Source organism: Dromaius novaehollandiae, chromosome 29 (genome assembly GCF_036370855.1).
Source record: "Dromaius novaehollandiae isolate bDroNov1 chromosome 29, bDroNov1.hap1, whole genome shotgun sequence".
In the NCBI taxonomy this organism is placed as follows: domain Eukaryota; kingdom Metazoa; phylum Chordata; class Aves; order Casuariiformes; family Dromaiidae; genus Dromaius; species Dromaius novaehollandiae.
Genome location: NC_088126.1, coordinates 428,926 through 455,299, shown reverse-complemented (window position 1 = coordinate 455,299; position 26,374 = coordinate 428,926). Strand labels below are relative to the sequence as shown.

The 26,374-nt window shown below is 72.8% G+C and overlaps 4 protein-coding genes across 11 annotated transcripts; 3 read left to right on the top strand and 1 right to left on the bottom strand.

The window, feature by feature from the left end:
* Positions 1-92: 92 nt before the first annotated feature.
* Positions 93-14,356, bottom strand: SHC1 (SHC adaptor protein 1). 6 transcript variants are annotated; one of them, XM_064499070.1, is made up of 14 exons: positions 14,197-14,356; positions 11,494-11,577; positions 6,242-6,403; positions 4,942-5,012; positions 4,353-4,416; positions 3,870-3,989; positions 3,328-3,381; positions 2,996-3,047; positions 2,661-2,787; positions 2,344-2,512; positions 2,062-2,122; positions 1,758-1,925; positions 1,374-1,636; positions 93-1,021 (listed from the first exon to the last, which is right to left on the bottom strand). In XM_064499070.1, exons 2-14 carry the CDS (start codon positions 11,503-11,505, stop codon positions 893-895), a joined length of 1,452 nt encoding a protein of 483 aa, XP_064355140.1. In that variant the 5' UTR covers positions 11,506-11,577; positions 14,197-14,356; the 3' UTR covers positions 93-892. The 6 variants fall into 6 exon arrangements, with proteins under 6 accessions (XP_064355140.1, XP_064355141.1, XP_064355142.1 ...); XM_064499071.1 differs by having other exon boundaries at positions 1,758-1,922; positions 14,197-14,355; XM_064499072.1 differs by lacking the exon at positions 11,494-11,577 and having other exon boundaries at positions 14,197-14,355.
* A 151-nt stretch (positions 14,357-14,507) lies between these two features.
* On the top strand, positions 14,508-15,868 carry CKS1B (CDC28 protein kinase regulatory subunit 1B). The gene is made up of 3 exons (XM_064499075.1): positions 14,508-14,682; positions 15,172-15,299; positions 15,410-15,868. Exons 1-3 carry the CDS (start codon positions 14,624-14,626, stop codon positions 15,460-15,462), a joined length of 240 nt encoding a protein of 79 aa, XP_064355145.1. The 5' UTR covers positions 14,508-14,623; the 3' UTR covers positions 15,463-15,868.
* A 458-nt stretch (positions 15,869-16,326) lies between these two features.
* FLAD1 (flavin adenine dinucleotide synthetase 1) lies at positions 16,327-20,976 on the top strand. 2 transcript variants are annotated; one of them, XR_010385407.1, is made up of 8 exons: positions 16,327-16,512; positions 16,674-17,433; positions 17,966-18,113; positions 18,352-18,450; positions 18,644-18,833; positions 19,307-19,380; positions 19,550-20,428; positions 20,839-20,976. XR_010385407.1 is itself a non-coding variant. In XM_064499069.1 (7 exons), exons 1-7 carry the CDS (start codon positions 16,411-16,413, stop codon positions 19,702-19,704), a joined length of 1,509 nt encoding a protein of 502 aa, XP_064355139.1. In that variant the 5' UTR covers positions 16,329-16,410; the 3' UTR covers positions 19,705-19,870. The 2 variants fall into 2 exon arrangements, 1 of the variants encoding a protein (XP_064355139.1); XM_064499069.1 differs by lacking the exon at positions 20,839-20,976 and having other exon boundaries at positions 16,329-16,512; positions 19,569-19,870.
* Positions 20,977-22,428: 1,452 nt separating this feature from the next.
* LOC112995802 (mothers against decapentaplegic homolog 6-like) lies at positions 22,429-26,203 on the top strand. 2 transcript variants are annotated; one of them, XM_064498858.1, is made up of 4 exons: positions 22,429-22,534; positions 23,206-23,622; positions 23,738-23,851; positions 24,564-26,203. In XM_064498858.1, exons 2-4 carry the CDS (start codon positions 23,223-23,225, stop codon positions 25,097-25,099), a joined length of 1,050 nt encoding a protein of 349 aa, XP_064354928.1. In that variant the 5' UTR covers positions 22,429-22,534; positions 23,206-23,222; the 3' UTR covers positions 25,100-26,203. The 2 variants fall into 2 exon arrangements, with proteins under 2 accessions (XP_064354928.1, XP_064354926.1); XM_064498856.1 differs by having other exon boundaries at positions 22,437-22,665.
* The last annotated feature ends 171 nt before the right edge of the window (positions 26,204-26,374 follow it).

The window sequence follows — 26,374 nt, the reverse complement described above, 5'->3', positions numbered from 1 at the left end:
CCCCGGGGGGGGGGACTGGATGAACCGGGGGGGGTCGCCGCCGCTCGCCCTCCCGCCGCCCCGGCCCCGGCCCCAGCACACGAGGCAGCGCCTAGAGAAATACCAACTTTAATACCAACCGCCGGTTCCTTTGGTATAGCAGGGCCTGGGCGGGCGGCCCCGGCCCGGGCCGTGAGTCGGGGCAGGGCTACGCTTTGGCTTCGGGGTATAACAACGTGCATGCGAGGGGGCCGCCGGGCCGGGGCCGGGGCCACCCCGGGCTGCGGGGCACGGGGAGCGGGCACGGCGACCCGGCGGCCACGGGACGAGGGGCCGCGCGCTCGCCCCCAGCCCGGCTGCATTGCATAAGTGTGTTGGACCTGCGGGGTCAAGGCACAGAGTTAACACGTAAAGTGATCGGGTACATTCGGGGGGGCGGCCGGGCCTTGTGCTTCGGGGGCAGAGCACAGGGCCCAGCCCTGCCGCGTCCCCCCGGCCGGAGCCCGCGGGCTGGCTCCCCCCCTCGGGAGGCCCGGAGGGGCCGGGAGCGCGGCCGGAGAGGCTCCGCGCCCACGCAGGTGAGCGCGAGCGCGGCCGCAGCGGTGCCACGCGGGAGCGACGCCACGGCCCGGGCACCGGCCGGGTTTTGGTAGTAGCTGTGCAAAGGCTGGAGCTGGGAGGCGGCGGGGGCTCCGGCCGGAGCAGCCCCCGCGCCCTGCAGACAGCTCACGCCGGCGCTGCCGCCCCCCCGCCCGCTGCCTCCGGCTCCACGCGGCGGAGGGGGACAGGCCCGGGCCCAGCCAGTCCACGCTCAGTCCCGGGCAGGGCGTCTCCACCCGTCCCAGGAAAACAGCTGAGAGTCCGAGGGCTCCCTGGGGCAGGGAGCGGGCAGGGGGCCGCGCACCCGGGCGCCTCACAGTCTCCTCTCCACCGGCTGCTGCAGGCACATCTCGCTGCCGGCCGAGATGATGGGCAGGTGATTGTCCATGTGGTAGCTGATGAGGTGGCTGACGCTCTCGAAGCGATGGTCTTTCGTCCGCACCTGCGGGGCCAGGGAAGCGGCGCTGAGGCGGCGGCGGGAGCGCAGACCCCCCTGCACCCCACGCCGCGCAGCACCCTGCACCCTGCCCACGGGCACGCGCCCGAGCGGGGATGTCCACCAAAGGCCAAGCCTCCAGCTTGGCTGGGCTCAGACCCACAGGGAGCAGCCCCCGCCCCACTGCTCCGTGGGGCCCTCTCCTTCCCCCGAGCCCACCCGGAGGTGGCCCCCGAGGAGCGGCTGGATGCCCTGGTGGGGCAGGGCTCCCGCCAGCCACCCTCGGCCACAAGAGCCCCCAGGCCAGGGCACGGCCCAGGACCCCTCAGTCCTTGCCGCGGGCGTTGGGCAGACTCACCACTCCTTCGGGATCGACGAGCAGCAGGTGCTTGGGCTGCCCGCCCTGCAGGCCGGTCAGCACGTACTGGCCCGGGGTGGTGGTGCTCTCCCGCACCAGGAAGTCCCCGTTCACCTTCAGCAGCTTCTCAGCCTCCTTGCGGTTCATCTTCCCGTGGTACCAGGGCTCCCGCCTCAGCTGCTCCTCCATGGAGGCCACCACCTGGGCAGGAGGCAGCCCCATGGGCACAGCGGGGGGGACGCGCAGGGCGTCTTCAAAAGGCTCTAGGAGACAGAGGAGCGGGTCTGTCACCGACTCCACACCCACGGGCAGGCAAACAAGCCCCCAGCCCAGGACGAAGCGGCTGCGGCCTGGGCACGGCCGCGTGGCCGGCGTCCCACTCACTCATGTCAAAGAGGTCTCTCTGGGTGCTGCCGTTGGCGGTGGCTGGGGTGGCGGCAGCCGATGCTTGGCGTGTCTTGTCCATGTTCTGCACGTTGACGTAAGATGGGTCATCAAAGAGGTCTGTGCGGCCGGAGGCACCTGCTGCAGCGGGGTATTTCTCCCTCCCTGCTGGAGAGAGCACTGCGGTCAGCAATTTGGGATGGCCCTGTCCCCCCTGTCCCAACAGGACAGCCTAGGAGCACGCAGCGCCCGAGGCCCCTCAGCTCGAGGCATGCGGATGGCAGAGGCACTTCCATTACGGTACCTTGGGCAGGACCGAGCTGCTTCCGGGGGTCGTATTCCCCTCCGGACATCTGGCCCACGGGCTGCGGAGAGAGGGGGGTGGTGAGTGAGTGCAGCAGAGCCTGCTGCGCTCCCCCATCCCCTCCTGCTTCCCATGCTCGTCTGCCAGGGGCACCCGGCTAACGGCCGGGGAGGGGGAGACACACTGGGGCCCTCGTGCCCACCTCTGCGCTCGAGGGACCCTGCTGGCCCTGCCTGAGCGGGCCCTGCGTCTCTCCCCTCCCCATGAGCCCCAGGGCCTTACCAGTGTGGCCCCCAAGTGATTGGGGGCCTGAGCGGCCCCCTCCCGCAGCCGCATGTCCACCACCCCCCCGATGGGGGGCTCCTTGCCGGGGAAGTCGTTGTAGTACTGGTGATCCGGGGCTGGTTCCTCCTCTTCCTCATCCCAGGCAGAGCCATCAAACCCAGCCATCCTGGGGGAGCAGAGCACTGATGAGCAGCCCCGGGGCTGGAGCCCGGCCACCCTGCTTCCCACCGCCATCCCGCCCAGCACCCAGCTGGGTGCATCCCCTCCCCAGAACCAAGCGATCTCAGACGTCCCCGCGTTCCTCCTGCCCTTACCTGTCGTGGGGCGTCACCAGCTTCGGGGGGTTCTTCAGGTACTGCTTGAAGCGCAGCTCGAAGGCCTGGCCAATGGTGCTGATCACATCCTGGGCCAAGCCCTCGGGGCACTCCAGGATATGGCAGGCTGCAAAGGGACAGGGATGGCAGCACGGGACACCAGCGCTACGGCCCCAAGCCTGCCCACGCGCACCCGTCTCCAGGCCCCGACCCCGTCCCTCCCTGCAACCACCAAGCTGCAAAGGGAGCCTGCGAGGCAGCAGAGCAGCCACCCGCTCCCCACCTAAACATCCACGAAACGGGGCACACAGCTCCTCAGCAGCCGCAGGCCTTACCTCTCTGGTTGACGGGGTCTTTGGCAACATAGGCGACGTACTCGGCTGTGTCCTGTGGGCAAGACGCAGCCGTAAGACTGGGCTGCCGGGGAGCACAGCGCCCGGGACTGCAGGGAGAGGGCAGGGCGGCCACGCACACCCCTCAGGACAGGTACTCCTCCCTGTCACAGACTCCCTTTCTCGGAGGAAGGCTGGGGTGAAGCTGGGGGAAGGCCTGGAGCTCCGGAAAGGGCACAACCAGGGCCAGGATGTTGAGGAACACAGCAAGAGGTCCGAAGGCAATCCCCGGCACAGGGCAGGGCAACGCGTGGACAGGGACCCTGCGTACTCACCGGGTCTCCCCCCGAAGCGAAGGAGATGGACTGCATGTGATGGTTGGCAATGATCTGCAAGGCAGAGGCGTTGTTAGGTGCAACCAGGAGCTCCCCTGCGCCCAGCCAGATGTGGCACCTCCCGCCCGTCACCCCCCTCCTGGGCTGGCCCCGCAGCGGGGCTTACGAGCCTCTGGAGCCCTGGTTATGAGCCACAGGGCACCAGCAGAAGGGCTGGGACACAGACAGGGCCACAGAGCTGGGTCAAAACCAGGACACCTGGCCCCAGGCCAGGGCACTTGGGTCTCGGTGTCTGCAGGCCAGGCCAGGCAAAGCACGCGGGGAATGGCACAGTCCTGCCGTCAGAGCTGTGCACTCTGTGCCCCGCAGGAGCGGGAAGGCAAGCTGGTCTCTGTCTGGGGGACCAGGGCACCCAAGCAGGACGTGCAGCCCACCCCAGACAAACCCCTTACTTAGGCTGGGGGCACCCCACGGACACCCCAGGACAAGGATTCCTGCTTGTTTCAGGCCAGGCAGCTGCCCCCGGCTCTTCCCCCTCTCACCTGCTTGCAGTCAGAAGCCATGAGGTTGAGGCTGCTGGTGGAAATGGTCAGGGTGATTGGCATGCCAGCAAACTTCAGGTTGCTCTTGCCCAGGATGGAGTTGAGGGAGCGGCCGCAGGGCTGGGGGCAAACGGCAGCATTGGGAAGAGGCTTCCCCCGGGCCCTGTGCCTGGCCCGGCCCGTGGTCCCTGGGGACAGGGGTGTCCTGCCCTCGGCAGACCTGGGCAGCTCGCCCTCGCCACTCTGCCAAGCTCTGCTGGGCAGAGACCCCAGCTCGGCCTGGCCAAGCTCCTGGTGCAAGATTTCAACCTGGCACCCAGAAAGCCCTCCCGGTCCAGGTGGCGGCTAGCTCAGGCGCTCCTGAGCCAGGGCCAGCACCGGCTGCACTCGTGTCTGGCCCTCGGCCACAGACTGCCTGGACAAACAAGCCTGCTCCCCCGGCTGCCGCCGGCAGCTCCCAGCCCTGCCCTCTCCCGGCCTCACCTTCCTCCTCCGCACGGCTCCCTTGGCGCCGGGCACTGCCTCGCACACCAGGCCGATCGCCTCCCTGCAGGGAGCACAGCGGAGGTCAGCTCAGCCCGGGGGCTTCCCGCTCTGCCCGCCTTCCCAGACCCCCCCGTGATCCCTGCCCCAGCACACAGCTCTGCTAGCGCTGCCACACTCGCCGGGCACCTCGGGGCCAAGGGCACAAGGACCAGTGCAGAACAGACAGGGTTAAAGACCAGGGGAAAAAGGGAATCCCTCAGGCAGTGCTGCCTGGCTCCCAGGCCCAGGCTAGGGCAGGCAGGGAGGAGCACTGCCGTTAATATTTGATGGGGCTGCAGGAGCGCTTCCTGTCTGCTCCCGCTCAGAAGCCCATTGACAGGCGCATCCATCTCCCAGGCAGCTTCCTCCACGGCTGGAGACAGCCTGGCCCGCTCAGAGCCCCACACGCTGCTGGGGGCTCGCGGGGGCCTCAGACCCGCCTGCCCGCTCCAGGCTGCCGACCCCCAGGCAGCCGACGCTCCCCGCCCTGGGGGCTCAGCCCTGCAGCGGCAGCCCCCGCAGGGACACAGCCCGGGACAGAGCTCACCTGGTGACCTGAGTCCTGGTGTTGAAATCCAAAGCCCTCATGGACTGGAGGACTTCCACGCAGCCCATGTACTGCGGGAGAAAGCAGGCAGGGACGTCAGCGCCCGGGGCGGGCCCGGCCCCTCCTGCGACCCCGGGGATGCAGTGCTGCCCCGGCGCACGGGCACCGCGCACCCGGCCAGCCCAGCGCTACCCTGGCCGAGCCCCTCTCCCCCGCTCCCCAGCAGCGAGCCGCCAGGCAGAGGTTTGCTCCCGGGAGCGTCCAGCCGTCGCCCCAGCTGCGGCGACCGCCCCAGCTGCGCAGGAACCACCGCGCTTCCCCCTCAGCTTCCTCCGGCGGCTGCCCCAGCCTAGGGAACGCAGGGCCGTTTCTGAGAACTGCCTCTTCCGAGCAAAGCCAGCCCCAGCCCCGCGCGCCTGCGATTAGAGGCCTGCTGCGACACAAGAGCAGGACGACCGCAGCCCGCGCGAGGCTGCCCCGTCCTCCCCAGGCGCACGTACGCCGGGCAGCCCAGCCTCGGCCAGGGCCACCCCGAGACGTGCCACGCGCCCCCGGCACCAGCCCGAGCGTCAGCGCCTGCCGGGTGCTTCCCCCCGTCCCGCCTCAGAGCTCCCCAGCGTTTCCCCCGAGCTCCTCTGCTCCAGAGCCGCGATGTGCTACAGGGACTGCGGTCACCGCGGCAGCGCGACCCCACCACAGCCACCCGACAGGGTTGCAGGCCCAAGCTCCACCCGAACCACGCACCCAGCAGCGAACCCGCAGGCCCTGGGCGGGCACCTCGGGCAGGGAAGGAGCCCCTACGGCACGGACAAGTCTGGAAACGGAAGCAAAGCCAGGGAGTCCCCGTGGAGCGTCCCAGGAAGCTTCCCCTTCCCCTGGGGAGCCCGTAAGCCATCAGGCTGAACACCCATGGGCTCCCTCCTTCCCAGGCAGGAGCGAGCCTGGCTGCAGAGCCGGGCAGACCGGGCACCGCGGAGGTGCCCCCCACCCTGCACGGCTGGCGAGCGTGAGCGGGGGGGGGGGACAGGGCCCCAGGTGCACCCGCTCCGCAGCGGTGACCTCCCTGGGAACCCCGCCACCCACCTCCGGCACCGAGGAGCGTTACAGAGCACGGCTCCCAGAACCAACGCGCCCAGGAGGGCGATACCCCCACGGGCTACGGGTCCCTCCGCGGCCCTGGTTTTGTGCAGGTCCGGAGCAGGGCGAGCGGCCTCGCGAGGAACATCCCCAGAGCCACCCCGCGCTCCCAGGACCCCTCCGCGCCCCGTGCCGGGACCCGCGGCCCCACCCCAGCACTCACCCGGACGTGGTAAGAGACTCCGGGGCCCATGACCTTGTCATCGGGGTGCAGCCAGCCGCGGGTGGGCTTATTGACAAAGCTGCCGTGGCGGGTCCACTCATCACCGCCAAGCTGGCCGCCTTCCACCCGCGTCTTCTTCCCGCAGCTCAGCTTGTTCATATCCTGGGGACAGACAGCGACAGGCCCCGCTGAGTCGGGGCTGGCAGCCCCCCCCGACGCCGGTGCAAGCGGCCCGCCTGGGCCGGGCTCCCCCGGGCTCCCGGCCTCCTTGAGGCTGCCGGCCGAGAAGCCCCGCAGGCTGAGCAGGCTGGCAGGGTTAGAGAGCTTCAGGTTGGCCATTTTGGGGAAGAAGGAGCAGAGGGTGGTGGGGCTGTCCTCCGACTCGGACGAGAGCTCCCCGAGAGGCAGCATGGGGCTGAGGGAGGAGGATGACAGGGAGCCAGGCAGAGACTGCGTGCCTGCAAAGGACTCCACCGGGGAGGCCGGGGCCCCCGTGCCTCCCGCCGCCTCCTCCAGGGAGGAGACGGACTCGTTCCGCAGGTGGCTGTATTTGCTCTTCTGCAGCAGATCCATGCCGGAGAGGCTGGGAGGGCTGGGACATGCCAACCCAGCGCAGCAGCAGGGCGGAGGAGGCTGCCCAGTCCTCACAGAGGCCCCACGGAGAGTCCGAGCGCCGAGAGCAGCCAGGACACCGGAGAGCAGAACCGCCCCCCCGAGCGCGAGCCGCGGGCAGACTCCGTGCCGGGCCCTCGCCCGCCTGGCATGGCTCGCGGGAGGAGAGCCGGCCCCGGCGGTCCGCGGCGCGGTCGGGAGGCAGGAGGGCGTCGCAGGCGCGGCTCAGCGCGGGCGGCCGCGGCTCGTCTCCCGGCGCGCGCGGGGCTCTCCCTCCCCTCCCGCGGCCGCGCAGGCGGGTCCGAGGCGCTGCCCAGCTCCGGGCCGTCGCAGCCAATCGATAGCGGTCGGCGTCAGCGGGGACACGCGGATCCAGCCAGATGCAGAGCGACCCCTGGTCCCTCCGCGGCCCCGGCGCTCGGCGGAGAGGAAACGGGGCCGCGGCTACGCCCTGGCGCCGGGCCGCCGCGCAGAGCGGCTGCGCTCAGCGCGCTCGGAGATCCTCCAGCCCCGCTGCCCCAAGCTGCTCCCAAACTCGGCCGGCAATAAATCCCATCATCTTCGGTCAGGGCCCGACCCGGCCCCGCCGCCCCGCAAGCGGGCCAGGAGCTGCCGCCCAGCCGGCTCCCTCCAGCCCTGTGCTCCCAGGCAGTCGCCACCAGCTAGGAGGAAATCAAAAGCATGAATATTTAAAGCCCTGAGACAAGGCAGCCACAGAGCACGTCCAAGCCCAGCCCAGCCCTGCTCCAAGCACCGTCCGGGAGCGAACAAGGTCCTTCTGTGGCGGCCGGCGCTACGCGACCCACGTGCCAGCTGCGGGCGGCTGCCGGCGGCTCCCCAGGCTTCGCGGGGGCAGAGGCGCCCGGGGACGGGGGCAGCGACGCAGCTCGCCTCTGTGCACGCAGCCGGCCGGGGCGTCAGCACATCCAGTCCTCCAGGAGCGCGGCGCGGGCACGGATGCGGCCCGGCGGACCGGCCGGGAGGAAGAGGAGGATCCCCGGGAGCAGGATACAGGTGGGCTGCGCGGGTGGCTGCGAGGGCTCAGCGCAGGCTCCCCGCTGCTGCGGCTGGGAGCCGGGAGGAGAAGCGGCTGCTGCTGCTGCTAATTGCTGCTGCTTCCTGCATCCCGGCCGGCGCTAAGCGACTGCTCCTCCCGGGAGAGGAGAGGAGAGGGGGCTGCCGCTAATCGGAAGGGCCGTGCTGACTCACAGGCACCGGAGCGGCGTCTGCCCGCAGCGCGGGGCTGCGCGCGGGGCTGGCGAGGCAGCGCAGGAGGGGCTCGCGCCGAGGGGTGGGGACCCGGCGCGTATCTGGAGCAGAAAAATCAAGGTCACAGGCGGAGCTAGCGGGAGCCCAGGGAGTGGACACGGTGGCCTGCGGAGCACGGTGCCCGGCGGGAGAGGCCAGAGACCGGGAGCTGGGGGCGAGCGACGCCATCGGCGTACCGCTCCCGCCCAGGCGGCCGGGCAAAGCCCCGTGTCCGGGGGGAGAGCTGGGGGCCAGGCTCGCTGCGCTCACGCCTCCCACGCTAGACCCTCAAACGGGATCGGGCTGAGGGGCCTCAGCCCGGCACAACTGTGCCGCGCGCGCCCCGGTCCCCGCACGCGCTGCTGCGCTGAGCCCCCGCCGCTCTCCGCGGCCTTGTCCTATGTACCCGGCGCCCGGCGCCTGCCCCGCCGTGGGGCGGGAGCCGTCCCCTTCCTCCTGCCGCGGCTGAAGCCGCGATCTCGGCCTGCCCCACGGCTCCCGACCCCTCCGACCCGCCGCCGGGCGCCCGCTCGGTGCCGCCACGCGGGATGGGGCGCTGCCGGGTGCCGCACGCGCTGCCCGGCCACGGAAGCAGGACGCCACGGGATCCGCCGCCCGAAACCGGAGCCCAGCCGAGGGACGGGCGCTCCCCGCTCGGACCCACCGCAGGGCGACGCGGGAGGAGAGCCCCGGCACGGCCCCAGCCGCCTCCTGCCCGGCTTCCCAGCCCGCTGCCGATGCTGGCACGCCGCCACGGGCCCGGGAAATGGAAGCCAGGCCAGGGCTGGAAATAGCCTCCTGCGCAGAGCGCAGCGGCGCGAGGGGCTGCTGCTATCTATAGCAGGCCGGTTTAACCTGCCTCCTCCCGGAGCCCCGCAACGGCGGGGCCGGGGCAGCCGGGGCGGGAGGAGACGCTGGCGCCGCTGCCCTGCCTCCCGGCACCCCCGGCTCCGCCAGTGCCCACCTCGGCCGCGGAGCGTCCCGCGGGGCCCCTGCCAGGCGTCCCGCGAAGCGCCGGTCCCCGCCGGGGGCCCCGCTGGCCGCTCGGCGCCGTGACCTTCCCCTGGCCCACAGCGCGGCTGCTCCGAAGAAACGCAGGAAGCCGGGGGCCGGCGAGCCAGGAAGCAGGGACCGGCCGCCCGCCACCCCCCCGAGGAAGGTGCCGGCTCCCCGGCGGCGAGAGGGGGGAAGCCCTGCCCGAGGCCGGCCGCGGCGCCGAGCCCCCCGGGAAGGCCCTGCCGCCTCGGGGCTTCTCGCGACGCCTCTGCCCCTGCTCGGCAGGAAACCTCAGCCCGCTCCCGGCGCGGGCGCTGCCAGGGCCCAGCCGCGGGGCAGGGGCAGGGGCAGGGCACGGGGCTGCGGTGCCCGGCACCACCGCGGCTGCCAGCAGCTGCTCCTCCTCCGCAGCAAGGGCTGTTAATTGCCTGCCCGCCGCCTCCCCAGGGCCCTGCAGCTTCCTCCGGCCGCGGAGGCTGCTCCCTGCCAGGATAAGGTTGGTGGGAACGGCACGAGGCTCCGCTTAACCCCTTCCCTCCCACTGCGCGCGGCCCCGGCGAGGGCAGGGGGCCCAGCCCAGGCACCCGGGGCCCAGACAGGCGACGGGGTTCGGAGCCGCCGTTCCCAGACGCAAGCGCCCTGGGAACGCGCCACAACTGCGGTCCCCTGCTCAGACAGGCCCCTGCTTTTATAAGATGTAATAATTGCTGATTTTATCAGAAGCTCCTGCACGGAGGCTGCGGCCAGATAACGGCTCTGCGCAGCCCACGTGGCCCTGCCAGCCGGCAGCGCCTCTCCGGCGGGTCAGCACAGGCGCCGGCCAGCGACGAGACGTATCGCTGCTCCCACTTTCCAAAGACAAAAACTCCCAGCATGGAAAAAGAGGCTCGGGGAGCCCCTCCGGACAGCTCGGCGGCCACGGTCCCACCAGCCAAGAGCCCACCCCGGGGATTACGGACATCTCCTCCCCGCGGCCTCGGACCACACGTACAGGCTGCGGAGGAGCCGCCCCGGCTGAACGGGTGGCCCTCGAGCCCCGCGCCGCACGCGGCAGCCTCCGCCTCGCCGGACAGGCCGGCGGCGAACTCCCGGCCCCGCCGCGGAGCACGAGCAGCCGCCCCGAGGAGCTCCCGGGACGCGTCCTGGCTGAGCCGCTCCCCGTGCCCTGGAAGCGGGGTGACGTGCCGGATCAGCCGGATCCTCCGGTGGGCGGGAGATGGAGGGACGCAGAATAATTTCAGCTGCCTGGGGCCGGGACTTCGCACACACCCCAGGGGAGGAAGAGGAGCGGGGAGGGGACGCGGCCTCCAGCACGAACCTGCGGCAAGGACCGAGTCAGGCCGGGACCCAGCCACATCCCTCTTCCCCGGGCCCAGCGCCACGGCCCCACTGTGCTCTGCAAAGCGCGCGGCCCAGCCGACCTCGCTACGAGCGCAGCCCACAGCCCAGCACCTCGGTGGGAGACAAACCCCCCCGCTGCGGGCTCCGGGCGCCCGGGAAGCGCGGGGTCACCCAGGGCCGGCAGGAGGGAGCACGTCTCCCGCCCAGCCCCGGACGGCGCAGCGGAGCCTGCCCTTTCCGCAGGCGCCGAGCGGCGCGGCTCCGCTCCGGGCCCCTGCTGCTGGGCCGGCGCCCGACATCCTCCCAGGAAACACAAACTCGGGAGCTGAGTCAGATTTGGAACACGCGAGCGGTTTGGCAAGAAATCGCGCGGAGCAGAGAGGCGCAGGCAGCTGCGTGCGCAGAGACGCGGGCGGCCGCTGCACGTCCGCATCTCGCCGGGCGCATGGCGCTCGCAGCCTCCCGCGTGCGGGCGGGTGGACGGCGGAAGGAACTCCCCCGCGGCCCGCGCTGCCTGCCCGCTCACCCACGTGGGGCTGCCGCAGCCGGACGGACGGTGCTTCGGGGCCGGCGACGAGCGGAGAAGGCGAGACCCAGCTCTGCGCCCGCAGCGCTCCCTCTGGAGCGGCCCCTGGGACGCGCAGCACCTCGGCAGCGCGAGCGGCGGAGGCGGCCACCCCTCCCGCCCCACGGCCTCCTGCGGCGCGGGGCGCAAAGCGGAGGAACGCTGGCGGTGACCCAGCGGCTGGGGTTTTTCCCATGCGGTGCAGGAAGAGCAGTCATCGCCGCAGTATCACCCGGCATCTACGTGCTGCTGCGTGCGGCCTCCTCCTCCGCGCCTGAACGTCCCCTCCCGGCGGGGCGGCAAGGCTGCCGCCTGCAGAGCCGCGCGCCGGAGAGGAGGCACCGCGTGCTCCTCGGAGAGAGGCAGGGAAAAGCCAGTGGAGACCGGGAGAGGCGGCTGGGGCCCTGCCAGCGAAGGGAGAGAGGAGGCGCGATCCGCCACCAAAGCCACCGAGCCCTCCACCGGGGTCCCGCGAGCTGGCCGGCCTTACCACGTACTCCATCGCGGCGGGAGGGCAGGGCAGGCCCCGGGCGGGGAACAGAAACACAGAGCCCCTCTCGTCCGGCAGTCCGACCTGCGGTTCGGGGACAAACAGGGAGTTAGCCGGCCCTGCCCCCAGCGCGCGGGGAAGCGGCCCTCGCACCGGCAGGCAGACCTGCGGCTCCCGCCGACCGCATGGAAAAGGGGCTGCGACGGAGGAGAGAGGAGGGGAGAGGAGAGGAGAGGAGAGGAGGGGAGAGGGCCCTGCTGCGCTGCCGAGCGGTGTGGGGAGAGCCCCCTCCTTCCTGACGGCCAGGCGGGAGGATGCGCGACGCCGTCCTGGGCGCGGCGATGCCCTGGGGCACCTCGGGAGCACGAGCCGACCTGGAACGGCCAGGGACGGGCCCGGCCCTGCTCAGACCCGGGCAAGCGGCGCCGGGGGCCGTCTGCCAGCCGAGCGGGGCAGCAACGCCAGCAGCAGAGGCCGAGCGCACCTCGTCTTCGGAGCAGTTACGACGGAGCCGAGCACCGGAGCCGGTCCCTGCCCCCGGCAGCCGCCAGGCCCCAGCGAACAGCGCCCGGAGGCCGACACGCCCTGGGAGCAGGGGCGAAGGCAGCTCCCCGCTCCTTCCCGTGTGCTGAGCCACCCCCTTCGCTGGCACCCCCACGAAAGGACACCCCAGGCCCCCACGGCACGGCCACCTCCTCCTCGGGGAGGCGGTACGAAAGGAGCGGGGACGCAGCCGTCGCCCCAGGCTCCGCAGGAGCACGAAAAGCGGAGCCCGGTGCCAGGGAGGAGCAGCGGGAAGAGGCTGCGAAAGGGGAGACACGTGCAGTGCGAGGAGGGGCAGGGAGCTCCGGGAGCAGGGCAGCGGCTGCGGGAAAGCCGGGCAAGAGGCGCAGGAGCAGCCCCCCGGGAGCCCCTGCCCTTCCCAGCCCTCTCCCTGCCCCGCTCCCACCCCCACCACGGCACAGACGTGGCTGGCTCGAAGACCAGCCAGGCAGAGCGGGCAGGCAAACATGATTTACTTCCTTGTAGCAATTGTGCCCTTATCTGGGGCCTGCAAAGGCAGCGCCGGAGCCCAGGCGGGAGCTAACGCGATTAGACCGGGAGGCAGCGCGATAAGGAAGGCCCCGCTGGCAGCGCAGCGCCGCGGACCTGCCCTGGGCAGGGCCAGTCTGCGAGCACCGCGCCAGGTCGCCGGCTGCAGAGGAAACGCAGTAACAAGGCCTTTGTATCGCAGGAGCCGAGATTAGCGGCGGGGGGGGGAGGCGGGGAGGAAGGCAGCCTCGCTGCAACCGGGGGGGCAGCGCGAGGCTGGGAGGAGAGGAGGGAGCCTGACCCAAAGGGACCCAGCAGCCCTGGGGACGGGGCAGCACAGCAAACGCCACGGCGCCCGCCAGGCCGCGGGGGCCCTACCTCGGCCGAGCTGGGCCAGGGGACCCCGAGGGGGCTCCCGGGCAGCAGGGCGACGCCACGGCAGCGCCGCGCACGGCACGGACGGGCAAGAGCTGCCAGGCGCAGGACGGGGGCGCGAAGGGAGGCCATCGCCCCGGCGGGCCGGGCGAGCGACGCGTGGGAGGCCCAAAGCCTCCCAGGGAGGCCGCGGCGGGATCAGGACGAGACTCCTGCCTCCAGCCTGCCGGGACCCCCGGCTGCCCGGCAGCGCACCGAGGCAACGCGAGCGCACGGGGTCCCTCGGCCAGGGGGGAAACGCTGACCAGCGCGGCCGTCAGCAGCATAGGCTCCCCGCAGCACAGGTCTGCGCCCCGGGAGCGGGCTGGCCAGGCCGCCGCACTCCTCCCAAAAGGCTGCCGGGGCAGCAGACCCCGGGCACGGCCGAGCGGCACTGCAGGCTCCCAAGACGGCTCCTGCTGAGCCGGGGACAGACAGCGTCTCACAGGAGCCTGTGACGCGGGTCAAGCCCCGGAAGTCTCCGCGGGGCGCTCGTGACCAGACTGGCCTTGCGCAACCCCGTTAACCCATCGCGGAACCGGGGTCACTCTCCCTCAGCGCACCGGCCCGCCAACGCAGCGCACGCGACAGCTCGCCAGAGCCGGGGCCACCCGGCCCAGCACCGCACGCCGGGGCCTAATTACGGGGATTCGGCGGGAGCGCCGGAAGGGCCCGGGAGGCGAGCACGTGGTCGCCGCGCACGACGCCATGCGGGGCGAAGGCGCAGCCCTGCGGGGAGGGATTCCCGCCCCAGCCCAGAGGGCCGGGCACCCGCCAGGCGCGGCGGAGGCAGGGCGCGCGAGGGCGGCTACGGACCCTCCGGCCAGGCCTCGCCCAGGACGACGCCAGCGGCCGCTCGGGGCGCGGACGGAGCTTCCCCCGGGGCGTCGCAGCATCCTGGCGGCTGGTCTTCAGGGCCCGGCGGCTCAGGGCGGCCCCGGCGAGCGCCCCGGCCCCTGAGCGACGCGGCAGCTCCAGGGCACCGCGGCCGCCCCAGAGACCCGGGAGCCGCCTGTTCGCGCGGCCCCCGCGCCCGCTCCGGCCCCTGCGGCTCCGCGCGGCCCGCCGGGTCCAGCCGGGACGGGGGCGGCCCCGCGACCCCCCCGCCGGGGCCGGGGCCGGCCCCCCCCTCCAGGCCGCTGCCCCGCGCCGCCCCCGCGGGCCGGGCGCGCCTCGGCCGGAGGCCCCAGGCCTCCGGACCCGACCGGGCCGCCGGACCCGGCCCCCCGCCGCCGCGGCCGGGCCGCGCGCGCTCACCGGGGCACCATGGGTCTCGCGCCGGTCTCCTCCGCTGCCGGCGGCCGCGGCTCCGCCACCGCCTCACCCCCGCCCTCCCGCCGCCGCCACTCGCTTCCGGCCCCGCGCCCTCCAGCGCGGCCTCGCCGCGCCCCCGTCACGTGACGCGCCGCGGCCGCCCGGGCCGCCAGGCGAGGGCGCCCGCCGAGCCAATGGGAGCGCCGCGGCCCCGCCCGGCCGCGCGGGCCCCGGCCAACCCGCTCCCGCGCCGCCGCGTGACGCGCGGCCCGCCCCGCGGCGGGGGCCAATGGGCGCGCGGGGCGGCGGCGTTTGAAAGCGCCGTTGGGGGCGGGGGGAGGGGAGCCCCAACGGCCCGGGCGGTGCGGTGCGGTGAGGAGAGGAGCGGGGCGGGCGGGGGCTGCCGGGAAGGGGGCGGACCGCGGGCGTCATGGCGCACAAACAGATCTACTACTCCGACAAGTACGACGACGAGGAGTTCGAGTACCGGTGAGGCGGGGGGCCCGGTCCCGGGTCGCCGTGAGGGGGGGCCCGGCGCGGGGGGCCCGGTCCCGGGTCGCCGTGAGGGGGGGCCCGGCGCGGGGGGGGGGCCCGGTGCTGGCTCCCCGGGAGGAGGGGCCCGAGGAGGCGCCCGTTACCGGCTCCCCGGGAGGAGGAGCCCGAGGGGACGTGGGGGTGTCCCGTTACCGGCTCCCCCGGAGGAAGGGCCCGAGGAGGCGCCTGTTACTGGCTCCCGGGGAGGAGGGGCCCGAGGAGGCGCCCGTTACCGGCTCCCCAGGAAAGAAGGGCCCGAGGGGGTGTGGGGGTGTCCCGTTACCGGCTCTCCGGGAGGAAGGCTGGGGGGAAGCGTCCTGGCACCGGGTCCCGGCAGGGCGGGGGGCGCCCGGCAGCGGGCACCTGCTGGAGAGCCAGGGGGTGACCTGCGGGGCCCTGAGGGACGTTAGGGCAGGGGGTCCCTGAGCGGCTCCGTCCCGCCAGGCACGTCATGCTGCCCAAGGACATCGCCAAGCTGGTGCCCAAGACGCACCTGATGTCGGAGTCGGAGTGGAGGAACCTGGGCGTGCAGCAGAGCCAGGGCTGGGTCCACTACATGATCCACGAGCCAGGTGAGCCGCACGGGGACAGGGACCACCAGCTCCTGCTGGGGCGCAAGGGGAGGCGGCGGCGCGCTTAGGCCAACGCTGTCCCTAACATGCGCTTTTCATCCTTCCCGCAGAGCCTCACATCCTGTTGTTCCGAAGACCGCTGCCAAAGAAGCCGGAAAAGTGAGCCTGCCTGGAGCGGGGCTGTACATAGACCTCCCTCTCCTACCTGTCCGGGTCTCTCTCTAAAAAGCACCTTTCTCTTCCTCTTTCCTGGCTCTTACGACTGAGAAGCGTCTCCGCATGTGACCGTGCTTGGAGACATCCAGCAGGTGTGGCTGGTGGCAAAGGCTCTGCTGCGTGCTCTGTCCCCTGTGAACACCCCGCCGCGCGGGAGCAGGTGGCTGCTTCTGCGGGGCGCCTGAGGACGGCTACCGGGGACCGAGCTGGCAGTCCCTCAGACGGGCGCCCGCGGCGCTGTCTGGGCACCCGACAGCAGCCGCTCGTCCCCGGGCCAGCGCTGCTCCTGCGGGCCTCTCCCTGCTGCAACACCCGAGTTCTGTCCAAAGCTTCAATAAAAAGGACGTTTCGGAGGTCCCTGTCCGCCTCTGCTCCTTGGGGGTGCCGGGGAGCACCAGTGTCCCCAGGGTGGGACTGGGGGGCTCCTGTTGTCCCGGGGCGGCTGCACGGGGGGTCTGGGGGGCTCCCGGTGTCTTTTGGTGGGTCCCGGTGGTTCTCGGGGGGGGGGGGCTGGGGGAGGTCCTGGAGGGCTCCTGGTGTCCCGGGAGGGGCCTGGAGGGCTCCCCGTATCCCGGGGGGCGTCCCGGGCCTCCGGTGTCCCGGGGCCGGGGCCGGTCGCACGTGTCACCGCCCCCCGCTGGCCGGGCGAGCCCACGGCCACAGAGGGGGGTGCCTCCCCGCCGCCGCAATGGTTCAGTCCGCGCGGCCCCCTGCCTCCTGGCCAACCGGCGCTCGCGCCGCGCCGCGCCGGGCATGCCTGTCGACCAACCGAGAGCGAGGGGGCGGAGCCCTGACCGGGGAGGGCGGCCAATGAGGTGAGCGCGCGGGGCGGGCAGGACGCCGGGGCGGTGCGGACGCCGGAGCCGGGGCCGGGGCCGGGGCCGGGCGCGGGCCCATGCGCGGGGCGGTGCGGGCGGGCGCGGCCCTGCGCGCCATGGCGGCCCGGCGGCCCGCCGCCACCGCCGGCATCATCGTTATCGGCGACGAGATCCTCAAGGTGCGGCGGGGGGCGACCGGGCCGGGGGAGGAACCGGACCTGGGGGAACCGGGCCCGGGCGGACCAGGCCCGGGACGGGGGACCAGGCCCGGGAGAGGAACCGGGGGGCACCAGGCCGGGGTGACCCGGGCCCGGGGGTGACGGTGTCTCTCCCCACTCAGGGCCACACGCGCGACACGAACTCCTTCTTCATGTGCCAGCGGCTCCGCGCGCTGGGCGTGAGGGTGGCCCGGGTCTCCGTGGTGCCCGACGACGTGGAGACCATCGCCGGCGAGGTGGCCGCCTTCGCCGCCCGCTTCACCTACGTGCTCACCTCGGGCGGCATCGGCCCCACGCACGACGACGTCACCTTCGAGGCCGTGGCCAGGGCCTTCGGCGAGGCCCTCGCCCCCCACCCCGAGCTCGTGGCCCTGGTGCACAGGTTCTTCGGCAAGACGGACGCCTCGTGCCCCGAGATGAAGCTGGCCCGCGTCCCCGCCTCCTCCCGCCTCAACTACGGCACCGACCGGCGCACCGGCGGCGCCTTCAAGTACCCGCTGGTCAGCGTGCGCAACGTCTACATCTTCCCCGGCATCCCGGCGCTCATGGAGCGGGCGCTGGACGGGCTCTCCCACCTCTTCCGCGACGAGCAGACCCGCTTCCACTCCCGCGCCATTTACGTGGCGGCCGACGAGATGCTCATCGCGCCTGTGCTGGACCGGGCCAACGCCAGCTTCCAGGGCCGCGTGAGCCTGGGCTCCTACCCCGACTGGGCCAGCAATTATTACCGCGTGAAGCTGACCCTGGACTCGGAGTCAGAGGAGCACCTGGAGGACGCGCACCGCTTCCTGATGGAGAAGCTGCCGCCCGACGTGGTTGTGCCTTTGGTGACAGACCCTGTGTCGCAGGCAGCCACAGAAGTTTATGCCCTGGCTGAGTCAGGTACGGGCTCGTTGGGAAAGCGAAGCTGCAGCAGGGCTCGATGCCTTCCTCCTGCAGAGACCCCCCAGCCCAGGCTGGCAGAGGCAGGCCCAGAGGGGCGAGGGGAGTGGTGGGACCTGCCTAGAAACAGCAGACCTTGCTGGCCTGTCTCGTTCTGGGCCTGGCTTGCGCCCAGCAGGCAGCGGAGCTTCCAGTGGGAAGCACCAGCTGGTGAGACGGGAGCTGCTCTCCGGGACCTGCGGGGCGTTGAGGCTTTGCTGGCACAGCAGCTGCAGTGGGTCTCATCCTGCGCTGGTGAAAACGGGAGCCTATAACCCCCGTTGGGGCTGGCTTGGTGCAGATCCTCCCCATAAGAGCCCAGCCAGGGACGTCTCCCCCCAGCTCCCCCCCCTCCGGGGCTGCCCCGACCCGCAATGCCCAGGGCTCAGCCAGGCCTGCGGGCAGCAGGGAGCCGCGCCGCGGGGCAGAGCCAAGGCAGTGTGGCCCCGGGCGGGCACAACCGCCGGCGGCGCTGATGGTCTGCTCCCGGCAGGCTCAGCCCTGGGACAGAAGGTGGCAGCAGCCCTGCGGACCGTGGAGGAGGCTTTGGACCGGTACAGCCTGGACCAGCTCTGCGTGGGCTTCAACGGCGGCAAGGACTGCACAGCCCTGCTGCATCTCGTCCATGCCGCCGTGCAGAGGTACCCGGCCCCGGGGCCCTGCCGGCGCAGCCCGGGGAGGGCGGGGGCGAGGGGCTCCCATCCCGCACACCGCAGCCGGGACTCCCGGCTCCCCTCCGTCCTGCACAGCGGGTCGATCAAGCTGGCCTGGAGCAATGAGTGGGGTGCCGGGGTCCGCTCTGGCTCTGAGCAGCTCGCGGGTGCCCCACACCGAGCCTCCATCCGCGCGCTGGGGCTGAGCCTGTGGCCTGTCTCCTAGGCGGTACCCGGAGAGGCAGGAGAAGCTGAAGGTGCTCTACATCCGCATTGTGTCCCCCTTCCCCGAAATGGAGCAGTTCATCCAGGCAACCGTCCAGAGGTACGGGGTGGAGAGGGCAGGCTGCCGGGCCGGGGATGAGCGGCTCGCCTCAACGCTGCCCCCAGACCTTCTCCCTGCTCCCTCTGTGGCTCCTCCAGGACTTGGCCGGCAGCCGCGAGTGTGTCGGGCGCTCTCCGCGGCAGAGCAGCGTCTCCCGCAGCCCGACTGGCAGCTGCCCGTTGCGTGTGCGCAGGTACGACGTCCAGCTCTGCACCGTGGAGGGCTCCATCCGCGAGGCTCTGGTCCGCCTGAAGGAGCAGCAGCCGCAGCTGCAGGCCGTGCTGATGGGGACGCGGAGGACGGACCCCTACTCGTGCACCCTGACGCCCATGTGCATGACCGACCCTGGCTGGCCCCAGTACATGCGAGTGAACCCCTTGCTGGTACGTTGTTTTGTCGGCTTCTGCCTGCCCTTGGGACGGGGCCAGGGTTCTCCCTGCTCAGCTCACGGAGTGACCGTGGCAGGTTAAAGCAATGGGGCCGGAAACCAGCCTTAAGCTGCCCTTCCCCTCGGGGCTTTGTTTCCTGTTCCACCTCTCCCCAGGGCATCGCCGGCCCCGTTGTCCGGTCTCAGCAGGCCGCAGACCCTGCTCGACTCGGCCAGTTGTCTCTGGCGCTTTCAGACATGGCCCAGTCCTCCCCGCTGCTGGCTTTTTCTGTGTTCGGACCCCGGGGAGGAGCCGGGAGGGCCGGCGTGTGCCGGGGCCGGGGGCAGGGCAGCGGTGGATTCCCGTAGGGCCCAGCCGGCTCTCCCGTGCGCCCTGGGCTGGGGCCAGCCAGCCTCCCCGCAGGGCAGCAGGCAGCTGACACCAGCCCGCCTGGCACTGCAGCGATCCCTGCCCGATTCTGCTTGCAGGACTGGACGTACCGGGACATCTGGGAGTTTCTGCGCAAGCTCTTTGTGCCCTACTGCATCCTTTACGACAAGGGGTGAGTGTCTGGCGCCGCTCTCCCTGCTCAGCAGTCTCGTGCCTCTGAGCACAGCTGCGCTGCCCGCGCGGGGCAGCCTGGGAGCCCAGCTGGGGCAGGGGCAGGGCGGGAGCTGAGCTCCCTCACTTTGGGGCGATGCTCCCTGCGCCCTGACCTGCCCCGCTCGCAGCCGCCTTGTCCCTTCGCAGCTACACCTCGCTGGGGAGCACGATCAACACGCTGAAGAACCCGGCGCTGCGCTACACCAACGCGCAGGGCCAGGAGAGCTACCGGCCTGCCTACGAGCTGGAGAACGAGGAGGAGGAGCGCACCTCCCGCCAGTGACGGCCTGGGGGCCAGCCGCAACCTCTCCGAGGGCAGGCTGCGCTCCGGGAGGCTCCGTTGGGGCTCTCCGGGCCGCGGGGTCTCCGACGGATGGAGGGGAGAGCCGGCCCTGCTGCCGTTTGCAAGGGACAGCACTGAGAATAAACCCGCTGCGCTCTTGTCCGCATCTCTCGCTCTTGCTCGGCTGTGCTGCCCTGTGGGTACCCGGGCGCCGGGAGGGGACGGGCTGCCGCTGTGCAGGGAGGGGGGTGAGGCTGGCTCCGCGGAACAAAAGGCCGCGCTGTGCCGGCGGTGCCCCCTCCCCGAGGGTGTTATTGTGGGAGCCTTTTGAAGCCAGAGAATGGAGCAGGTTCCAGCGCTTGCGCGCGGATCCGGCCGTGTCTCATCTGGCCGTGTCTCTTCCACCCGCCACCCCACTGCTGCGCATCAGACGCTGCTGATCGCTTGGCCATGCACCTCCTGCAGAGCGCGGCGGCCCGGCGGGCCCGGGCCCCGGGCTCCCCAAAGCAAGCGGTTCGAGCCGTGGCGCTGCCGGGACCCGCCAAGGCCTCCCTGGGGCTGCGCCTCGGCTACTGGCTGCTGCAGGTGCTGCGGGAGTGCGTGTACGTCCTGCTGTGCAGCTGGTGCATCAGGGAGCTGCTGGACTAGGGCCGCGGCCTGCGCCCCGGGGGCGTCCCCTCCCTCTCCCCGCCACCCCGCGCCCGCCCTGGCGGCCACCAAGGGGGTGAGTGTCCAGCTCTCGGCTGCAGCGCTTCACTCTGCTCACCCGTGCTCCGCGTGGGCTGACGGGATGCGGGGGGCCAGGCGTGGGGCTGAGGGGGTGACGGGATGCAGAGTGTCAGGATAGGGGGTGACGGGATGCAGGGCCAGGCGTGGGGCTCAGGGGGGTGACAGGAGGTGGGGGGCCAGCCGTGGGGCTCGGGAGGGATGATGGGAGGCGGAATGGCAGGATAGGGGGTGAGGGGAGGCTGGGGCCAGCCGTGGGGCTCAGGGGTGATGGGATGTGGGGGGCCAGCTGTGAGGCTTAGGGGGGTGATGGGATACGGAGTGGCAGGATAGGGGGTGATGGGAGGTGGGGGCCAGCCGTGGGGCTCGGGGGGTTCCTCGCCCCCCATGCCTCTCTTCCCTCCCCAGGGCTGCCTGTGCTCCTGCGATGGCTCCTCCCTGCCTGGCCCTGCTGCTCCGGAGCTGACAGACCCCCGGCGCCGTGACCCGGCGTGAGGCCTCCGGCCCCCCAGCACAGAGCCCCCAATAAACCCGGGTGATGCGTGACCGTGACCGGCTGAGCGTGTCCGGGGAGGGGCTCGGGGGGGCCCTCCGCCGGCCTGGCGCCTCCGGAGCTGGGAGGGCATCGCCCCATCTCCCCCAGCCTCACCTGCCACCCGCCCTGGAGGGCGCAGGCAGCCCCCTCCTCGCAGCCTTTCTCATGTTTGTGCCCTGTTCGCTGCCTTCCCGGGTCCAGACCCGACTCCCAAGCGGGAAAATCCCAGACGGGCCAAGGCAGAGGGGAAAAGGGGCTGGAGAAGGAGGTCCCAGCGGCCCCGCTCCAGCGAGCCGGGAAGGGTGGGCTGTGCCCGACCCTGCGCTGTCCCCCGAGGTTTCCCGGCCCCGTGGAGGTGAAGGGCAGGGCCCAGGAGTCCTGGCGGTGACCGCCGGCTCTGCCTGCCCCACGCGCCGTGCCCCCGCGCCAGGGTTTATCTGTGCCTGTGACTCAGATCCTTGTTTAGAGAGCGCCTCTGGCTTGTCTCCGCTCCAGGCCGTTTCCTGCCCCGGCCCCGCGATCCCCACCGGCGCCGGCTTTGCCAAGAGCCAGCGGGAAGCGGCCGGAGCAAAATGTACCCGAAGGGCCCAGACTGGCCGGAGCTGCGGCAAAGGTCATGGTCCGGCCGGCTGCCGCGGGGGCTCAGGGGTCCTGCGTCCCACGGCGCTGCCCGCGGCACCGGCGCCGGGTCCTGGAGCGGGCTGAGCCCCCCGGGACTGGGACCAGGACCGGGAGCAGCTGGCGCTGCCCCCGCCGGAGCGGAGCCCGGGTGCCCCCAGGCCGGTGCCTGGCCGGCCGGACCCCTGCCCCTGCCCCGGCGCGGGGGGCTGCGGCAGCGCCGTTCCCGGCGGCAGGGGAGCTGCTCCGGGCCCGGCCGCGGCGGGAGCGCCTGGCGCCAGCACGGCCTCCCTTATCTCGGTGGGAAGTCGGGAGCAGGAAGCGCGGCCCGGCGTGGGATAAGGGTCCCGTTTACATTAGCCGCTTTGTTGTGCAGCAGGCTGCCCCCGCGGGGGGGCCGGGGGCCCCGGGCCAGGGGGTCCCGCACTGGGGGTGCAAGGGGGGCTCGGCCGGGCGCCGCGGCCCCCTCGGACCCGGGCTGCAGCTCGTGGCCGGCTGGGCCGGGCAGCCGGTGGGACCGTGCCCGGAGCTGCGCCCCGGGGTGCCCCCAGCCCGGCGCCGCCGCCGCAGCCCCAGCCCCGGGACACGTGCCCCGGCGGCACGCGGCTCCCACGGCGCCTCGGAGCCGGCCGGGCGCCTGCCGCCCGCCTGGGCCGTGCCCGGCTGGCCGCAGGGGCAGGTCGGCTCCCGCCGCCCCCGTGGGCATCCCTGCCCGGCCGGGCCGGCGCCCGCCCGGCGCTGCCCGCCCCTGGCCCCGGCGCTGCAGCGGCCCGAGGTCTGGGCCGCGCAAATCAATGAATTCCCCAAACGGGGAGGTCCGGGGGAGGGGAGAGTCGCCGCACAGGAAAAAGTCCTGGCTGCGGCGCGCCGTGGGCAGAGCGGTCCCAGCCGCCCGGAGAGCACGTCCCCATGCGCAGCCCCGGCGCCCGGCGCCCAGCTCCGCCGCCCGCCGTGAGTGAGACCCCCCTCCCCAGGGCCGCCTCCGCCAGCGCCGCGCCGGGGGCCGCAGGGGCGCGCGCCTGACCCCCCCGGGACGCCGGCCCCGCTCCCGCGCCTGTCCCTGCGAGCGTGTGAGTGCGCAGGTGAGTGTGCAGCCGGGGCGGCCGCAGGTCCCGCGGCTGCTGTGTGCCGTGCGTGTGCCTGTGGTGCACGCATGTATGTGCATGTGCGTGTGCTGTGCGTGTGCTGTGCGTGTGCGTGCTGGTGCAAATGCAGCCCCTTCCCTCCCTGGCCTGGCCCCGCACCCTGCCCGGTGCCGCTTGCCCTTGGCCGAGCCGCCGGGGCTGACCGTGCGCCGGGGAGCTGGGATGCAGGAGGGGACACGCGGGAGCAGGAGCGGGATCGTGCTGCGGGCAGGGGTGCGCAGATCCGTGCCCTCGCCGTCCGGCGGGCGAATTCCCCGGCGCTGTTTTTGGGGCAGCCAGACCCCGACGCACAGAGGCGCCCTCGGGGTCGCGTCCTCGCGTGAGCCTGGGCACGGCGGCGGCAGGGCGATGGGAGGCGGCGGGCAGACACGGGCGCCGGGGCAGAGCAGGCCCGGCCGTGCCGGGGGAGCGGGAGGCCGTGCCGGCGGGTGCCCTGGGGGGAGCGCGGTGGGCGGTGACGCTGTGCCCGTCCCGCAGGTCGGCCCCGCGGCCCCATGTTCCGCTCGCGCCGCTCCGGGCTGGTGCGGCGGCTGTGGCGGCAGCGCTGCGCAGCGCCGGGCCCCGAGGACGGCCACGGGGCGCTCAAGCCCGCCGCGCACGCCCTCTTCAAGAAGCTGAAGGACGAGGAGCTGGAGCTGCTGGTGCAGGCGGTGGAGAGCCGGGGCGCCCGGGAGGCGGGCTGCGTGCGGGTGGCGCGGGGCGAGCCGCGGGGCGCCAAGCAGGCGCTGCCCCCCCAGGTCCTGCTCTGCCGCCTCTACCGCTGGCCCGACCTGCGCCAGCCCCACGAGCTCAAGCACCTCAGCTACTGCCAGAGCGCCGGGGGCCGCGGGGGCTGCGGCGACGCCGCCGCGCTCTGCTGCAACCCCCACCACTTCAGCCGCCTGGCTGCTCCCGGTGAGTGGCCGCGGGGCCCGGCCCGGCGCTTCCCCGCTCCCCGGGACGGCGCGGGGTGGGGTGGGCGCGGGGGTCGGGGGCGCGCGCCCCGCCGCTCACCCCGCTCTCCCCGCAGAGACCCCACCGCCCCCCTACTCCAAGACGTCCTGCGGCCCCTCCTGGCCGGCGGTGCCCGAGCCCCCCGGCGCCCAGCTCCTGGAGCTCAGCTGCCAGCGCGGGGAGCGGCGCGGTAAGGGGGCCGGCGGGAGGGGGGGCCGGGGCGGCCGCGACGCTCCGCGGGACGGTGCGCGGAGCACGGGAACCTGCCGCTCCCGGGACGGAGGAAGAGCCGCCGGCGCGCGGGGCGAGGGGCTCCTGCCCGGCAGCCAGCGGCAGCGCGGCCCCCGCCCCCGCGGCTCCTGTTATTTTTGGCCGCGCCGGACTCCCCGCCGGAGGAAGCGCTGCCCACGGGGACACACACAATGTGCCTTGACGCACAAAGCCACGGCTCCAGCCTGGCTGCCGGCCACGAGGCCGCTCCGTGGCGGGGCTCCACCTTCCGCCGCCGCGGCCCCTCGCTCCGGGGTCTCCCCCCGCGCCGGGGCTGCCGGCCGGGGCTGCCCGGGGCCTACGTGCCGGCGCGCAGCAGCTCCGGTGACTCACGTCCCACGCGCTCCGGGCGACCGTCCGACCCCGCGCTGGAGCCGGTGGCCCCGGGACATCCTGTGGGGCCGGGCCGTGGGTGCCGCGTCCAGCCGCCCGGCGGGAACCGGCCGCTCCGGCTTCCCAGCAGCCACCCGGGCCCTGGGAGCTTGCCCCACCGGAGGACATTAGTTAACTCCCCCGGGCAGCCCCAGCCCGGGGTTTTGCCCCGCTGCCGGGGCTGGTGCGGGAGCGGCCGTGCCGGCGCGGGAGTCCCGCTGCTCTGCACGGCAGCAACAGCTCCGCTCTGCCCCCGACAGACACCAGCCTCTCGCGGAGCGCCGTTAAGGATGGCTACTGGTGCAAACTGGCCTACTGGGAGCACCGGACGCGCGTGGGCCGCCTCTACGCCGTGCACGAGGCGTCGGTGAACGTGTTCTGTGAGCTGCCGCAGGGCAGCGGCTTCTGCCTGGGGCAGCTGCGGGCCGCGAACCGCAGCGAGGCCGTGCGCCGGGCCCGCGGCAAGATCGGCCGGGGGCTGCTGCTGAGCCGGGAGCCCGGCGGCGTGTGGGCCTACAACCGCAGCGAGCACCCCATCTTCGTCAACTCGCCCACGCTGGGGCCCCCCGGCACCCGCGGCCTCGCCGTCCACAAGGTGCTGCCCGGCTACTCGGTGAAGGTGTTCGACTACGAGCGGGCCGGCTGCCTGGCCGGCTGGCGGCACCCCGGGGACGGCCCCTGCGACCCCAACAGCGTCCGCATCAGCTTCGCCAAGGGCTGGGGGCCCTGCTACTCGCGGCAGTTCATCACCTCCTGCCCCTGCTGGCTGGAGATCCTGCTGGACCAGCCGCGCTGAGAGGCCGCCGGCACCCCGCCTCGCCCTCCCGCCTGCGCCCGGCGCCCCCAGGCACTATTTAACCGCCTCTTTTTTTAATAGTTAAATTTATTTTAAATTATCTTATTTTTGTAAAAAAAGAAAAGTAAAAAGTGGAGCATGCCCCCAGCAGGGGCCGGACGCCCGCTCGGCGCCGCAGGGAGCGCAGCGACGGCAGTCGTGGCCGCACTGAGCCATCGGCGAGGGAAGCGGAGGGGAAGCAGGAGGGTGGGACGTCCCAGGGCCATGCGCTGCGGGGCCGGGCACACCCAGCCAGGTCACGGCAGGCAAGGGGGAGCATCAGAGCAGGTTAGTGCAGCCAGGATGAGCATCGGAGCAGGTTAGCGCAGCCAGAGTGAGTGTCGGAGCAGGTTAACGGAGTCAGGATGAGCACTGGAGCAGGTTAGCGCAGCTGGGGCAAGCATTGGAGCATGTTAGGAGCAGGTTGTGCAGCCAGGATGAGCGTCGGAGCAGGTTAGGGGCAGGTTAGCGCAGCCAGGGCGAGCGTTGGAGAAGGTTGGTGCAGTCGGGATGAGCATTGGAGCAGGTTAGGAGCAGGTTAGCGCAGCCAGGATGAGCATCAGAGCAGGTCAGCGCAGCCGGGGCGAGCACTGGAGCAGGTTAGGAGCTGGTGAGCGCAGACAGGATTAGTCTGGAACAGGTTAGTGCAGCCAGGATGAGTGCCGGAGTAGGTTAGGAGCAGGTCAGCACAGCCGGGATGAAAGTCGGAGCAGGTCAGCACAGCCGGGATGAACATCGGAGCAGGTTGGCGCAGCAGGGGCGAGCCCCGGAGCAGGTTAGCGTGGTGCAGTGAGAGCACAGAGCAGGAGGGATGCGAAGAGCCGGGAGCTGAGCTGCGGGGCTGGCGCAGGTCTGGCCCTGGGGGCCAGAGGGACGGCGCGAGGGTCTGGCGTGGGCAGCCCCAGGCCGGGGGTGCCCTGACCCCTCCAGCCGGCTGCGGTGGGCGGGGGCCGCCGGTCCCCGCAGGGCGAGCGCAGCCCGGGGGCGCCAGGCGTTTCCCGGCCCCGGGTGTCTGCGCTGTGTCCGTGTTATTTATGACTGCAATAAACGGTGCCGCCGGCACCAAAGAACCTGCTGCGTCCCGGCGTCGGTGCCGGTACCGCTCCCGCCCGGGCGCCCGCGGGAGCTGCCCCGGCTGCGGCGCCTTTCGCCCCCCGAGGGCCGGTGCGGGCGGCGGGGGCGGCTCGGCGCGGCGGCCCTCGGCCGGGTTCGGCGGCCCGGGGCTCCCGGCCGGGG

Bases quoted from the DNA above. Each gene is read 5' to 3' on its own strand.
- SHC1 (XM_026121004.2), bottom strand. From the start codon at position 6,814: ATGGATCTGCTGCAGAAGAGCAAATACAGCCACCTGCGGAACGAGTCC. The intron at 4,417-4,941 runs GTGAGCTCTGTC...TGCTCCCTGCAG, and splicing joins ACCAGGACTCAGGTCACCAG to GGAGGCGATCGGCCTGGTGT. The intron at 2,513-2,660 runs GTAAGGGCAGGA...CTGCTCCCCCAG, and splicing joins CTGGTGACGCCCCACGACAG to GATGGCTGGGTTTGATGGCT.
- CKS1B (XM_064499075.1), top strand. From the start codon at position 14,624: ATGGCGCACAAACAGATCTACTACTCCGACAAGTACGACGACGAGGAG. The intron at 14,683-15,171 runs GTGAGGCGGGGG...CCGTCCCGCCAG, and splicing joins GACGAGGAGTTCGAGTACCG to GCACGTCATGCTGCCCAAGG. The intron at 15,300-15,409 runs GTGAGCCGCACG...TCCTTCCCGCAG, and splicing joins CTACATGATCCACGAGCCAG to AGCCTCACATCCTGTTGTTC.
- FLAD1 (XM_064499069.1), top strand. From the start codon at position 16,411: ATGCGCGGGGCGGTGCGGGCGGGCGCGGCCCTGCGCGCCATGGCGGCC. The intron at 17,434-17,965 runs GTACGGGCTCGT...TGCTCCCGGCAG, and splicing joins TTATGCCCTGGCTGAGTCAG to GCTCAGCCCTGGGACAGAAG. The intron at 18,114-18,351 runs GTACCCGGCCCC...CCTGTCTCCTAG, and splicing joins GTCCATGCCGCCGTGCAGAG to GCGGTACCCGGAGAGGCAGG.
- LOC112995802 (XM_064498858.1), top strand. From the start codon at position 23,223: ATGTTCCGCTCGCGCCGCTCCGGGCTGGTGCGGCGGCTGTGGCGGCAG. The intron at 23,623-23,737 runs GTGAGTGGCCGC...CTCTCCCCGCAG, and splicing joins CAGCCGCCTGGCTGCTCCCG to AGACCCCACCGCCCCCCTAC. The intron at 23,852-24,563 runs GTAAGGGGGCCG...TGCCCCCGACAG, and splicing joins CCAGCGCGGGGAGCGGCGCG to ACACCAGCCTCTCGCGGAGC.